Source organism: Microtus oregoni, unplaced genomic scaffold (genome assembly GCF_018167655.1).
Source record: "Microtus oregoni isolate MIOR12 unplaced genomic scaffold, Mior012 000077F_ref0000221, whole genome shotgun sequence".
NCBI lineage: Eukaryota > Metazoa > Chordata > Mammalia > Rodentia > Cricetidae > Microtus > Microtus oregoni.
This window is the reverse complement of record NW_024544029.1, coordinates 2,885,316-2,900,314: the sequence shown is the minus strand read 5'-3', so window position 1 is coordinate 2,900,314 and position 14,999 is coordinate 2,885,316. Positions and strand designations below refer to the sequence as shown.

Here is a 14,999-nt window from a genome sequence, read left to right as displayed (position 1 = left end):
CTTTGAGGCTGCAGACATCGCATTTGGTCTGAACCCATTCTAACCGCTCGGGGGTCAGGCAATGGTTCTTACATCTTTAAACCTGAACAGAAAAGATCCCTCGTGTGTGTGTAAACCAGATAAGTTCTGATTTGCTTCCTAAAGTTCTGGAACACTTTTGGCTACTTGGGGTCTTAGATTTACTTTGTGAATCACATACAATATGGACTCCATAAGCCTGAAGATTGGGTGGTGAGTGCTCGCTATACTGGCTTCTAGAAACTTCCGTGGGACAACATATATTTTTCTCAGTAGTTCGAGCTCTTGGTAGTAGGGATTTGCTGACTCCCTAGGTTGTTTTCTTCAGTAAACTCATCTCAGTGTGAAATGGAAAAGCTTTGCCATAGGGGCCGGTTTAATCCTGACCATTTAACGTAATTAAATTAATTAATTTTCTGTGGACAAGCTTACGTGACATTAAAGGAACTACATATTAAAGGAACACTGTTTAAGAGAAATGAAAATAAATCTTCCTTAACTCTATGAGACAATTTAAACAAGTTGTAAGCTTTATGTCTGAAGTCTGGTTTCATCATTTTTTATTTTAATTTTAAGTTATATTTAAAGAAGTTTTTAAAGTGAAGCTTGGTGTTCTTTTTCTTCCCAGTCGGTCCCGGAGAAAGATGCAGACAGTGTCCAATATTTCCATCACAGGGATGCTTGTCATGTACCTGCTTGCTGCTCTCTTTGGCTACCTAACTTTCTATGGTAGGTCACCCTGTCGCAGCCATTCACTTTGTAATTAGACTGGTCATTCATCTTAATACATAAAATTGTTTGTCATCCCTTAAGTGGGTGGCATGGTCTATCGTGCATTCTTGATTGACACTCTATTTAGCCTTGCCACTTTCCAAAGGAAAGGGGCTCTGGATCCACCCGGCTAATAGATTCCAGCAACTGGGGAAGTCATGTGTGATTTGTTTGTTTGTTTGTTGTTTAAATCTCTCCAATCCCAGCTAGGATGATGCTCAGTAGATAAAGTACTTGACCTCCAAGCATGAGGACCCAGGTTTGGATTTCCCAACACCCAACACAAATCCAACATGGCAGTACAGGCTGCAATGCTAGCAACAGAGACAGGAGGATCCCTGGACTTGTGAGCTAGCTAAGCTAACAGAAGCCATGAGCTGTGAGTCCCTGAGAGACCCTGCCTCAAGCATTTAGGGAAGATGCCCAACACCAGCCTCTAGCATCTGCATGTGCAGGTGTGTGTGTGTGTTCACCTTCATGCACACACTTGGACACACACACATCACAAATCTCTTAAATCAAGTTAATTTCCTTCACATATAAGTGATATTTGTCTAGTTTCCCAGTCCATCTTAGGCTAAAAACAATGAAACTGAATCCAACTGTGTGCAGTAAAACTCTTTTTAAGGAGAAGTAGCTGCCAAGCAAATCTCAAGAGCCCATAGTCCTCAAGTTTGAACCTGCTTCTTCTTTACCAGCCAGTTAAAGCTGGCATCATAAGCAGGACAGTGGTGGCACACGTCTTTAATCCCAGCACTCTGGAGGCAAAGACGGGAGAATCTCTGTGAGTTTGAGACCAGTCTGGTCTACAGAGTGAGTTCCAGAACTGGCTCCAAAGCTACACAGAGAAACCCTGTCTAGAAAAACAAAAACAACAACAAAACAAACAAACAAACAAACAAAGCTGGCATCTTAGAGTATTAAGTAAAATGTCCACTTCATTTCCAAGTTCTGTTAGAGTAATAGCTTCCTAAGTAAAAGGATACAAAAAAATGTTCCTTCAATCTGGGATTATTCTAAATTTGTGTGTATGTGTTTATGTATGTATGTATGCATATATGTATAAATGACATTGCAACATTAAACATTACACATTCTGTCCAGCACCTTAACTGTAAACAAAAAATTAATATGATTTTCTCATTCCATGAAGAGAAATTATTTCAATCAAATATGTGTGTTATCATGTATTTACACTAGTCAAAGTGTCAATGCAACTAGGCATTTTTAATAGACACCTTCAACTCTTTCTTGAGTTCTATTAGTGAGTTGTTTATTGCAAGACACACAACACTTTGGAAACCATTTCAGTTATTTTAGGACAGATAAAGAAATGTGCATATAATACATACACATGGAGTTTCAAAAATCGACTGCAAAGTTGTAAGTAAGAGTAGCTCTTCCTCAGTTGAATGTGTGACTGACTGGGGAGGAAATGGCTCGGAGAGGCCATCATTTGCTTAGGTGTCTTTCCCATTTGACTAACATTTGACTGGTAACCGAGCACTTGCTCCCAGTTTGGCATTAGCCTCTCACTGGTTACAGGTTAGCGAAAGTCAAGATCAACACCACCGAGTGTGTTTCTGCCCCTTGTCTCATCTTGAGCGCGGTATAGAGGGGAAACCGGGCTACGTATGACTTCATATACATCTATGTGTTCCTCGTGTCTTGATTTCATGTGTGTCTATGAGCGTTTGCATCTGGCATTCTGCATGGCCGCCTTCAAAGAAGGCATCAGATAAATCTTAGAATGATTCTGATTGGGAGATCCTATAAAAATCACACTTTCATTCTCACATGCTTTTCTAATGAATTTCATAAGACAAACAACCCTTGAAATCCTCAAGAGGACCTGAATTTAGATTGCCAGCACCCATGTAAAAGCTGGGTGTGGAAGCCTGGTATCGGTAACCCCAGTGCTAGGAACCAAAGAGGCAGATCCCAGGGCCTTGCTGGGTGACAGTCTAGCCAAAATGACAAGCTCGCGGTTCAGTGAGAGACCGTGTCTCAAAAAGTAAGGCGAAGGAGCGATTGAGAAAAATGTCTCAACATCAACCTCTGCCCCTCCCCCACGTGTGCCCACACAAGTGAATGCACACGTGTGTACAAACATACACACATACACACAAACACAGAGTTAGAGCTCATCAGTCCTACAGTTCCCACACTAGGTGCAAAGATGCTGCTTTAGGGTTAGCTGGATTGACAGGTTGAGGATAGAGGTGGCGTGGGCGGGACAAGCTAGTAATGGCTTAGGCTTTTTCCTTCCTTTTAACCCGAGCATGTCGTCCTGGTTTGTGATGCTTTCTGCAGCAGACAGATTTATTATGGACCAAATCACGTCAAGAAGCTTAGCAGCCTTTCATGTAGTAGCTTTACAAGCTACAGAACTGTCTGAATCCCCAGGCCTGGCGTCTTCCACTATCTTGTTTCTTCCATCCCACTGCATGTTTCTGTGAGTAGCCGGTGCCGACTCAGCAACTCCCCTGACTCTTCCTCTTGCAGGGGAAGTTGAAGATGAATTACTCCATGCTTACAGCAGAGTCTACACATTTGACACCCCTCTGATCATGGTACGCGTGGCCGTCCTGGTGGCAGTGACGCTAACTGTGCCCATTGTCCTCTTCCCAGTAAGTACACTGAGTCCCAAAGAATGAGTCCGTTGTTCTGACTCGCTGTGGATTTGGGTGTCTGTGTGTCTGCGGTTGTGGGTCCCAGCCAATTATTATTTTCTCATAGAATTTTAGAGCCACTTAAAGTTGAGCACTTAGTACATAGACACAGTCAGTCATTTTAGGTGGTGTTTTTAAAGTATGAGAAAAAACATGAACCTTATTTTTAAATTCAAATGAAGAACAAACAGAGCCTGGGCTGCCACCTATTGACTAATATAATATAATATAATATAATATAATATACTTCTTCTGCCTCTGGAAATGTGAATGCCAGCGCCACTTAAGCTAAGACCACGTTGCATCTTGCCAGCATCTTGAGGTGTTTCCATTTGTTCCTTAGAGTGTTGTGCCGAGGTCACATCCAAAGTTCAGGTTATTGAATCTGACGTCTTGGTGGCAAACAGGAAATGGTATATCATTAAGTAAATGATATACCAGAAGGGAGTTTTTTGATCTCTCCCACCAAAACTGACACATGCCTTCTGGCATTTGAGATTCTTGCTCCTTGGCACTAGTCAGAGTTTCAGGGGAGAGGACTGCGTGGCAAGAATTAAAACACCACCCGTGGACAAGCACAGGTTCTCCTGCCTGCCGACTGTGCCCCTTTCATAAATACTCCGTTCACTCATCCATTTTAGGGGGGGTAAACTAAGCGACCTGGAAACCAGCTTTGCTATGTACAAAACGTTCCGCACGAGACTCAGCATAAGAGAGCATCTTAGATAATGCACTGTGGTCACTTTAAGAACTGCTCGCGTGGTGACGTGTATTTTGCCACATTCCTTCCTCATGAGTGCATGAAACCAAATCCTCGTCGCTATCACGGCTAATACTTTACTCTGAAATAATGCCTGGCCTCTATTATATCTGAGAGCATTCTGAACGTCATGCCTGGAGCTTTAGCCTAAAATGAGCTCTGACTGGAGCGGGATGTTCTGTAGGACGGCATTTCCGGTTACGCCGAGAAAAGCATATCTGGGGTCCTTGTGAGTTTTGGCATACCAGAAACACTTGCATTGTCGTCTGTTTTATGCAAGGAATCTGTTACCGTCTTTTACTTTGCTTTACTCGCAAGCCCTTGATAAGGAAGGATTTCCCTAGCCACAGTCTCGAGAGACTGAAGGGCATGGCGGTGCTCACACAGCTAGTGGATAACTGTTAAGCTAAGGCAAGGCAAGGCTTGTTGCCAGAATGGGAAGTAAAAGCCAGTCTCAACAAATATTATATCTCACCATTGGCAATCCAACCCTCTCTTAGAAATTCTTGTCCCGTGTAAGAACGAATGCCCTGGGCCGAGTCTGATATCAGGAACTGTAGTAGTTTGTCAGTGCTAGAGGCCATTAAAATCGAAATTGGCCGTAAGAACCAACATCCATTTTCTGGGGCATGGCATGGCCTTTCACTGCCACAGTTACAGGGAAATGTTAACAGTGGTCACAGACAGAGTGGTGGTCGGCAGAGTGGGCAGGCCGGCAGGGAGGGTCAACAATGCTGAACATGTAAAATGGTCTTCGGCTGAATTTTGCCTTTTCTGAAATGCATGAACCACCTTTTCTAGTTTATTCTGTGCCTTGAATCCATGGGAATGAGGGTCTGGGCAAGGGAATCAAATGGTCACAAGTGTGATAAAGTGGCGACTTCCATGTCCCAGTCAAGTTCAAAGAGGCCAAATTCTGATGGGCTTCTGATAAAGCGGCCAATACTGTGAAGAGCGGTTTTATTTGTTTTGTGTAACTTGGGGACAGGATTTCAGTGAACCAAACGCAGGACGTGGCTCTCCTACCTACACTGTATGGCTTCACCTGGAGGGTGTGGGTCTCCTGCATGGCGCGGCTCACCCAGAAGGCACGGCTCACCTGGAGGGCATAGCTCTCCCAACAGCTTTCCTTGCATTCAGAAACACTTGGCACCCCTCCCCGCAAGAAACTTCTTTATCTGCCATAGTATCCTCCCAAACAAGGGACTAAGCAAACCTAGTCTGGGTTCAAATCTAGCATTTTAGCTACTGTTTCACGTCCTTTCTCTTACAGAACTCGGTCACCTGGCTCTTTCTTTGATGAGAGGATAGTGTCGCCTGCTCAGATCCCCTTATCTTCTTTCTCATCTCAAGTTGGTCTTTTCCTTCTCAGCACAGGCATGCAGGAGCCACCTGTGATATTTATCTCCGATGCCTGTCAGACAGATGCAGACGTGAAGTGAATGAAGGCTAACTCTATTAGCAGCTTCATATGGTGCTCCTTGGGTGAGGGGTAGGCAGTCCACTGTGGGATGCACCTCCTTCCAGAGGATGGATGGCGACATGTGCAACTGTGCTTCCCTTCCTACGGCAAGGTTCACGTGTCACCACAAGGGACAGAAAAGCAAGTAGCCTTTATTGTTTATCCTAAGTGGACAGGCTCATGCCCTACTGGAGTATGTTCAGAAGGTCATCTTTCAGACTTTCCGGCACTTGCTGTTCATCTTCCTACAGAACAATCATCCCTTTTGCATGTCCTGCCTCCAGGTCTCTGAAGTGTGCACAGACAATGGTACAGAAATATGGTTGGCACTGTCACTGTCAGGAACTGCAGTGGGGTTGGTACTCTCGAGATACGATCCCCAAGCCGTCCTGTAACGCGAAGAAGGTGTCATTTCTACTCAGTGGGAGAATCTGTGTTTATTGAGAGGCAAATCAAGGCTGTTCCTTTCTTCTTGACTTCCATATCTGTGATCTTCACTCTGGCACCCTACATTAGCCACAGAGCGCCTCCTAACAGACTGTGCTCAGGAAACTCTGCAGGAACAATTAGCATTCTACCCAGAAAGTGCATGGAAACTTCCTCGTGTCATTCTGTGTCAGAAGCCCTGGCTGGTGCTGGGGACTTCCCGGACTTGCAGCATCTGACCCACATTTTCATATCCTTATCAGTTTGCATCAGTAGATAAAGGGGCACATGGGTAAGGGCATGTGAGTAATAAGGTTGAGCTGCCTCCATTGTCCTGGTCTGGGTAAACAGAGCTGCCCCAGCCCTTTGGATCCACTCTCTCATAACAACGGTGCTGTAACAGGGAATGACCAGTTTTCTTCTAACCCTTTCCAAGGCTCCTTTCCTCTGCCTCCTTGGCACTGTTGCCCTCTTCAGGGGGCTGTTGACACTCCATGTTCCCTCAGTCCTGTACTCACCGTGAGAACAAAGCTTTTGCTGTTCACCCCAACCATGTTGTGTTTCTTCCTGTCCATTTTGTGTCTTCTTGTTTCAGTAGGCCAAACCTTCATTTACCACATGACCTTAGGAAACTGTGTTTGTTCTCAGAGGCCTGAGCATACAGGATTGCCCTTGACTTGGCCTTTTGTTTGCTTGTTTTAACCTGAATGCTTTCGTTTTAACAGAAACAATATGTGTGCGTGTGCGTGCGTGCGCGCGCGCGCGCGCGTGTGTGTGTGTGTGTGTGTGTAGCATCTTCATAAAACACGAATCTGTATTCAGCCTGCTTTTTTGTAAGTTTCCCAGTCAATCATACTGAGCAACACACACCCCTATAGAAAACTCACTGTAGGTTCACTAACCCTGCCTCTGTGAACAATATTGGACAGGCATCCATCACAGGTCATAATGTCCCAGTTACTGGGGAAAGTGGCATCAAACTGCTAGCCTTCCTTAAAGTGCTTTTCACAGTGAGCTTCTTTTTCACTCATTTTTAAAATCTCTCCCAAAGTCACTCCTAAACCATTTGCGAGCCCGTGTGTGCAGTTTGCCACTCCAGAAATGAATTCCCTTTGACCTACACAGATGGCTCCCATTATCCACGGCTGGTATGAAAGGAATGCCACAGAAGAAACTGCGGGCGATTTAGCTTGCATTTTTCCAGGCTGTCCATACATGTTTCAAGATGGAGCTTGCAGTTGCTGCTTCTGCAATGAGTTCCTGTCTCCGCGCCATTATGAGGTCTCGAGACTGGAATTTTTTGGTGGAAATCGATCCCATCACTTCTGAACGTGGGAAGCCCTAGCTGAACTCAAGGGTTTACTCACTGAAAGGCCAACAGAGTAACCCCACTAAGTCCAAAGAGTGTCCTCAGAATTGATCCCAAAGATGAGCATGTCTCTGTGTCAGGCTGTCCAAACCCAAATGCTCTCAGTCCCTCTCCCGCAGTGACTCCTTTGTTGGGTGACACCACAGTTCCTCATGCTCTGCTACCAGCGGAGCCTCTCTCCAGCTTGGCGCACTGACTTCAGCTGCTGAAATGAGGGCTGGAATCTGCAGAGGACCCCGAAGGGAGTGGAAGGATTCCTGCTGTCAATTTAATTCAGCGTTTCCTGAGTGCCTGCTATGGGGAAATGACTGAGCAGGACCTCTGCGGAATGCTGGGGTTATTGAGTCCCACTGTTTGCCTTTTGTGGGTCTATAATCTATTAATGTGGGGGGAGGAGGAAGAAGAAGAAAACACAAAAAGTATCATTTTTTTCCCTCCAAAATACCAGTGGAAAATGTCAAATAAAATGGGAAATTAAGAAAAAGCCAGGTTTGCAGAATTTGCTTTATAATCTGTGCTATGCCATCTCAGTGTCTATGTCTGATGCCTAGGCTGCTCTAATGAAGTAAGACACAGTTAGCTAGCAGCAAGGCTTCACTGCCCCAAGTTGCACGGAGCTGTTACTTCATCTCTTCGGCCCAAGATTATTTTTGAACAAAGAATTCTAAGATCCAAGAAAGTAGACACTTGGTATGCAACCAAGGAAAGATATCACTGTCAGACACGACAGATCAGTGTGAAGTTGACACACAACACAAATGGACCTAATTCTGTGGAACTGTACGAACTTAAAGCAGTTAGGATGGCAAATGCTCCTCTGTGTGTGTTTCAACACAAGGAAAATGTGAGAAAAAGCATCAAGATGTATCTTTCTGGTGGTGGGGTGGGAGGGGTAAAACAAAATGCTTTAGATTAGAATACTTATAATCATAGCAAAAATTAAAAATAGCCCGGCAGTGGTAGCACACACCTTTAATCCCAGCACTCGGGAAGCAGAGGCAGGCGGATCTTTGTGAGTTCAAGGCCAGCCTGGTCTACAGTATGAGTTCCAGGACAGTCAAACCTACACAAAGAAACCCTGTTTTGAAAAAACAAAACAAAACAAAACAAAAAAAAAGCGAAAGAAGTGATCAGGTCTATTCTGTCAACAACCTCATTGCAGATCCGGACCTCCGTGATCACGCTGCTGTTCCCCAGACGACCCTTCAGCTGGGTAAAGCACTTTCTGATTGCTGCAGTGATCATTGCGCTCAACAATGTCCTTGTCATCCTCGTGCCCACCATCAAATACATCTTTGGATTCATAGGTAAGTTTCAGAAGAGCTTTTGTGTGATCAGTTCCAACGTACGCCTCCTTAAATAACAATATGAAAACAGCACTATGCGGGCAGGGCTCCTGTCCCTGTCGGGCTAAAAGGAATTTCATGAGCCCCTGCTGGGCTCAGTGACCACACTGGCTGTGTTCTATGTTGGCGGTCACCTATAGGCATTTTGTCCAAGTGCCCTTTCAAGAGATAAAGAAACTGAGCCTCAAAGAAATCAAATCACATACCTTTTGATGGACAGAGGATTTGGGCATGGGCATAGCTCTGTCTTCAGTGGGAAAGGAAGGGCTGACTACCATCTACTCTCTCAAGGCTGTGAGTGCCAGCTGGGGTGTTCAGGGTGTCTTTAGAGGAACTGGAGGCTCATAGCCCTAAACATCTCATTCCCATTAACCACATGGTTGGTTGGTGCATTTGATTTCTCAGTCCAGGCGAAGGGTTTACTAGATTTTTAGGGCAGAATGGCAATTTTTGCTCTTTTTTTTTTTTTTTTTTTTTTTTTTTTTTTTTTTTTAGCTTTTTTAGACAGGGCTTCTCTGTGTGATCCTAGCTGTCCTAGAACTCACTCTGTAGACCAGGCTGGCCTCAAACTCAGAGATCTGCCTGCTTCTGCCTTCCAATTGCTGGGATTAAAAGCACACACCTCCATCACCTGGCTAGAATGACTTTTAAGAGAATCAGACCTGGACAGGAAGCTTTAGTGCTGAGTTCAGCCCCCGAGATTGTTTGGCCTCCTACTACTTATTACAGTTACACTTACATGGCCATAATGTGAGGCATATTTTAACTTTCTTTACAGACACACATTGTAGAAATGCATAATCAAGATGAATTATGACTTAAATGTTACTTTTAGTGCTGAGAAAAACAAAATGGATTATACTTGTTTGTCCTGAAGCATGTGCCTGCAGATGCTTCTCTGGAGCAGCCAACTGTGCAAGACACTAACTGTCCTGCATCTCCCTCCTCAGGGGCTTCATCCGCCACCATGCTGATTTTCATTCTTCCGGCGGCTTTTTATCTCAAACTTGTCAAGAAGGAACCTCTGAGATCACCCCAAAAGATTGGGGTAAGTAAGACTCGTAATGTCCCCTACTGTATCTCAACCACTCAGGGAAAGTCAGAAAAGACACATGGTTTAGAAAAATGAAACAAGCAAGACCCCCAAATAAGCAAGACCCCAAGAGCTGAAAGTGGGCAGCATAGCAGTTATGGAGGAGAGGGTCTCTGACATTCACAGGAGTCTAGTATTTCAGGGAGCAAATGTCTAAACATATATGGCAAATGCTGTCTTGGTGTATTTCCCACGGGCATGCCTATCACATGCACACTGACATCCAGTGCCTGGCTGGATATAATGTAACATTATTAGAGGTACTGGGCTCCCTCCTGGTGTGGGCGATGGCAGCAATGTAGTTCCATTTGCTAGATTCACATGGGCAAAGATGACTTTCATTTCCATTCTATCAAACCCTGTATGTGCTATAAAAACAGAATCGATCATTTTTCAATGAATCTTTTCAGGTATAAAATATCATCTTATTAAACTGCAGTGTGCACATTTCCTTTCATAATAAACAGTATAGAAACAGACATCACAAAGGATATTTTACGCATACTTAGTGGTGACTATCTAAAAGGATCTTCTATTAAAGCTTGGAAAGAATGCTTCTAAATCCAAGTGGAGTCTTGAAAGTCATTCACCTTTTGAGGGTGCCCGGGGATGTTAAGGGCAGTTTGATAGAACAAGTCCTCCTGTCATCGTTCCCCAAAATTGGACTCTGTGGGCTCTGCCATGCTGGGTGTCTGTAGCAGTGTGCCCGGGGGAAGTGCTCACCATGGCCAGCTCTAAACTGGGCAAAGTCATCCCCTGTCCCCTGCTGATGACAGTCTTCACCTGCTGCTCTCTAGCAGGTAGACTTCGAAGACTGGTCCATGTGGAATATGTAAAAACTCTTCCAGTTAAAATTCTCAAGTTATAAATGTTCTCAATATTCCTACTTACAAAGATACTTATGCTGTTGACTTTTGTCGGAAATATTCAACATACACTGGGCTCTCATTTTGTTCATGGGATTTATCTGTTGTACATGCAAGAGGTCATGAGTCTTTCCTACATTATTCAGTCTTCGTCTGGTGCTTAATGTTTGGTGGTCCCCGTGTTTTCCTGCACCAAATCCATCAGCTAGTCCTCTCTTCTCAACCCTTATTCTATTTGTCTTCACCATTTCCCCTCCTTTTCCTATAAGAATCCTAAATTGACCTACTTGACATTTGTCCCTGCGAATATACAAGACACATTACCACCCCGTGACACTGTCCTAAAGCAAACCATGCTGTTCTCTGTCTCTGCTCCCTAACGTGCTCCCTCTGAATCGCAGGCTTTGGTCTTCCTTGTGACTGGAATCATCTTCATGATGGGAAGCATGGCGCTCATCATAATCGACTGGATTTACAACCCTCCGAATCCCAAGCACCACTAACTAAGCCCAAGGAAAGACTTTCCATTGGAAATGGCTGAAGTTATGCTCCAGAGGACATCCTAGTGGCCCTGACAGGGATGTCCTTGAGAGGAAACAGCGAGAAGATTCCAAGGACACATCCTAGTTCCATTGCCTGAGACCCGTGAAAGAGAAAATGATGGGTTTGGTCGGGAATGGCGAATGATGCATTAAAAAGCTGTGGCGCACATTTCAACCCAGGCCTTCTAGTGCAGTGTGTGGTACCCAAGGTGTGTTCTGCAGATGTGCAAGCAGAATCCGCTTGACTGTGTATCTTGGTCAGCAAATAATACCATGTCCCCATTGCTCACTCCCCACACTTCACCGCCCCAGATTAACAAATAATTTGGTTCTCAACATCAAGCAAAAAAGGTCCAGAGGCAAAGCCATCATCACTTAAGGCCATCTCCCATCCTGCAGCAACACTAAGAGTCTACTGACTGACGGAGACGGGCGTGTATCTTGAGAACTGTCCCTGTGAGGTTCATGAATGGCAGATACCAGTCTAGAGTACTTTGTTTCGATACTAAAGAGTAGTTTGCCCAATCTGCTTATTACACTGAATTAACGCCATTGGTTTTTATGGTAAATGCCAAAACAGCTCACTAAACGGGAGGTGGAGGTGGTATTTAATTATCAAAAAGTAACAGCGAAATGATGCTTTTAGCTCAGCTGCCCAGTGAGCCAGCCCCTGCTTTTTCATGTCATTCCTGGGATTTTTGTCACACTTTTGTCCTTGAACAAGGCTTTCCCTCTTGTCTTCCATTCTCATGCATAATTTTCAGAAGACCATAATTCAAGTGGAAACACACTACCCAGTATTGTTTGATACATTTTTTTTATTTGATAAACATTCAGTGCAGGAAACTGTAATTTTGCTCTATGTTTGTGTATATAATCTCATTCTGCAGTTATCAGAATGTTGACATATGGTACATTGCATTTTTTATTTTTTACATGTGTAGCTTTCTTTCTTCACAGTCAAAACATTTATATTATCGGGTGGGGGCAGAGAATTAAGCTAGTGGGCTCCAAAATCCATGTGTATGTATCTGTCCATGGAGACATCTAAAAATTAAAACCAAAGTTGTATGTAGTTCAGTAATGCTCTTCACTGTTTACAACACTATAAACATCCATAGGAAGGTAGCAAAGGAAGGGGCTCCTCGTTTGTAAAAAATTTCAAGTGCTAGCATTGGTCTTTGAGTTTCGCATGTCTAGAATAGGGCTCTGCTTCTTGGAGCTCGCATGGGAATTTGCTGACATTCATCTGTCATTAATATAATGTCAAGTGGCTATAAATAAATGCACTAGCATGGCATGGAAACAGAGGCAACTGTTCTTGTTCACATCCATAGACGCTTACATGGGATGGAGATCAGTTGCTACTCACTGCCCAGAAGTTTTGGCATTCACTACTATTTTTTTCAATTATTTGTTGTGTACTTTACATTTCAGTAAAGCCAAGTATGAAATATACGTACCATACAGATAATGAACATACTGTTGTACTAAAACAGTTTTTCTGTAGTGTGCCTAAAAACATATATTTGCTTTATGTATCACTTTCTGGAGTTATAATACTATAAAATGATGTGCTTTGTGATAGAAAATGAGCATTACTAGAAACTATCATAATTTTTAAGTTATTATCATTTGGGAGGAAAAAATCACCAAATAGCATCTTTAAGATGTCTCTCCATTTTTGTTCACCCAACAAATAAACCAAGACAGAGAGTAGAAAAGGTATGTATGTTTAGTCTGAACATATTTAAGTGTAAATATAAATGGCTAATCAAAAAATATTTGAAAACTGTAAAATCTGTATATATTTTGAGTATTTTGCATTGAGGATGACTAACTTGAAAGTATCCACATTTGTAATTATATAAATATTCAAGAGCAATACGACAGTGCCAAAGACTACCCACAGTACCGTTCTGTCGCGTGGCAGTTTGCAGGGTTGGGGTTCGCACAAGCTGCAGGGCAGATTTGCAGAGTGCCTTGTCCTGGGTATCTTGTCCTGGGTACCTTGTTCTGGGTACCTTGTCTTGGGTACCTTGTCCTGGGTACCTTGTCTTGGGTACCTTGTCCTGGGTACTTTGTCTTGGGTACCTTGTCCTGGGTACCTTGTCCTGGGTACCTTGTCTTGGGTACCTTGTCCTGGGTACCTTGTTCTGGGTACCTTGTTCTGGGTACCTTGTCCTGGGTACCTTGTCTTGGGTACCTTGTCCTGGGTACCTTGTTCTGGGGTGCCTTGTTCTGGCAAATTTAACCCATTTGGAAACATATACAAATTTTATTTTCTTATATCATTTATAAGGTGGTTCAATGTATTGGGAAGATTTTTTTATTACAGAGACTGTATATTGATATATTAATAAATGACCTTTTCAAATGACCCGGCTTGATTTTCCTTCTCAGTAAAGAAGGCTGGGGATTATTATTTGTACATGAAACAAAACTGAAAGTCTAAATATCACCCTTCTTAAACTCATGCATGTCCATCGTGCATATGCGGAAGGCTCAAGTCCTTCACCCCCTGAAGATACAAAACACATCAGTGCCTTCATCTCACACGCGTCTGTCTCTCATGTGTCTATCAACTAGCACTAGAAAGTAGAAGCAGGAGAATTGTCGATTTGAGGCCACCCTGGGCTACACAGTAAGGCATGATCTTGAAAAAGTCAGGAAATAGCAATGACATCGTTTTCTGGTTGTGGAAGTCAGCTATCCTAACATCAAGGACTGGTGGTTCTACCTATCTCTGGAGTTCTAGGGTTGGATCTAATCTATCCCCTTGCCTTTTCCAACTTTTAGAAGCCACATAGATTCCTTGGCTCCTCACCTCTTCTTCCATCTTCCAAGTTCACAATGCATGGTCTTCCAATGCATCTCTCTCTCTCTCTCTCTCTCTCTCTCTCTCTCTCTCTCCCTTCCTCCCTTTAAAAATTCTTGTGACTGCATGGGATCCATCCAAATAATACAGGTAATATTCCTTTGCAAAGATCCCTAATCACACCCATGAAGTCCCCTTGCCTAAGCTGCAAGGACTAAGATATGAACATTTGGGGGGATCATTCTTTCTACCACCCCCCACATACATCTCCTAGCCTATATCACAGACGATGCTTGTGTATAGTTGTGTGCCTGAGGGGTGTGCAGGTTACCCCAGATATTTCAGATGTCTCTGAATGATATAAAAAGAGGTGAAAGACATATTTTAAAAACATGATTCTGGTTACTGCCTGGAGACCGGAACGGGAAGGAGTGAAGATGAAGAAGGAAGAAGCTGCAGGCCTGTTGCAGACCAACAAGAAGGAGAGCCATCCTTCCCATTGGTAAGTTCATTCTGTCTTAAACTAGAGAAGCACTTGTGGTCAAAAGTCTTTCAGATACACATTTCTCCGGGCTCTTTATTTACATTGGAGTCATCCTTTATTAATTATAGCAAGATTAAACTAGAAGAAGGAATGTAAGCTGTCTAATACTGCTGTGTATATGATTCTAAGCACCTTGTACATCTCGGAAGGTCAGAGGCATCTTGTAGGCACTTTCAGAAAGAGGTGCTCACCTACATTCCTAGAGTCCTCCAAGTTTGAGTCCAGTATATAGAAGAGATAGCAATAGTGTGAAAGGACATCCCAGTGGGATCATCCCAGAGAAAGAGAGTATTCCACTGAGACAATCTCAGA

At 43.6% G+C, this 14,999-nt stretch overlaps 1 protein-coding gene across 2 annotated transcripts in view; it reads left to right on the top strand.

Moving 5' to 3' along the window:
- The window catches only part of Slc38a4 (solute carrier family 38 member 4), a 38,136-nt gene extending 24,431 nt beyond the window's left edge, over positions 1–13,705 (top strand). For both annotated transcript variants that reach the window (XM_041642745.1, XM_041642746.1), the window contains exons 12-16: positions 647–747; positions 3,295–3,419; positions 8,641–8,785; positions 9,775–9,872; positions 11,185–13,705. In XM_041642745.1, the coding sequence (XP_041498679.1) occupies positions 647–747; positions 3,295–3,419; positions 8,641–8,785; positions 9,775–9,872; positions 11,185–11,286 (571 nt within the window). In that variant the 3' untranslated portion in view covers positions 11,287–13,705. The remainder of the gene's footprint in view (positions 1–646; positions 748–3,294; positions 3,420–8,640; positions 8,786–9,774; positions 9,873–11,184) is intronic.
- Positions 13,706–14,999: the final 1,294 nt, after the last annotated feature.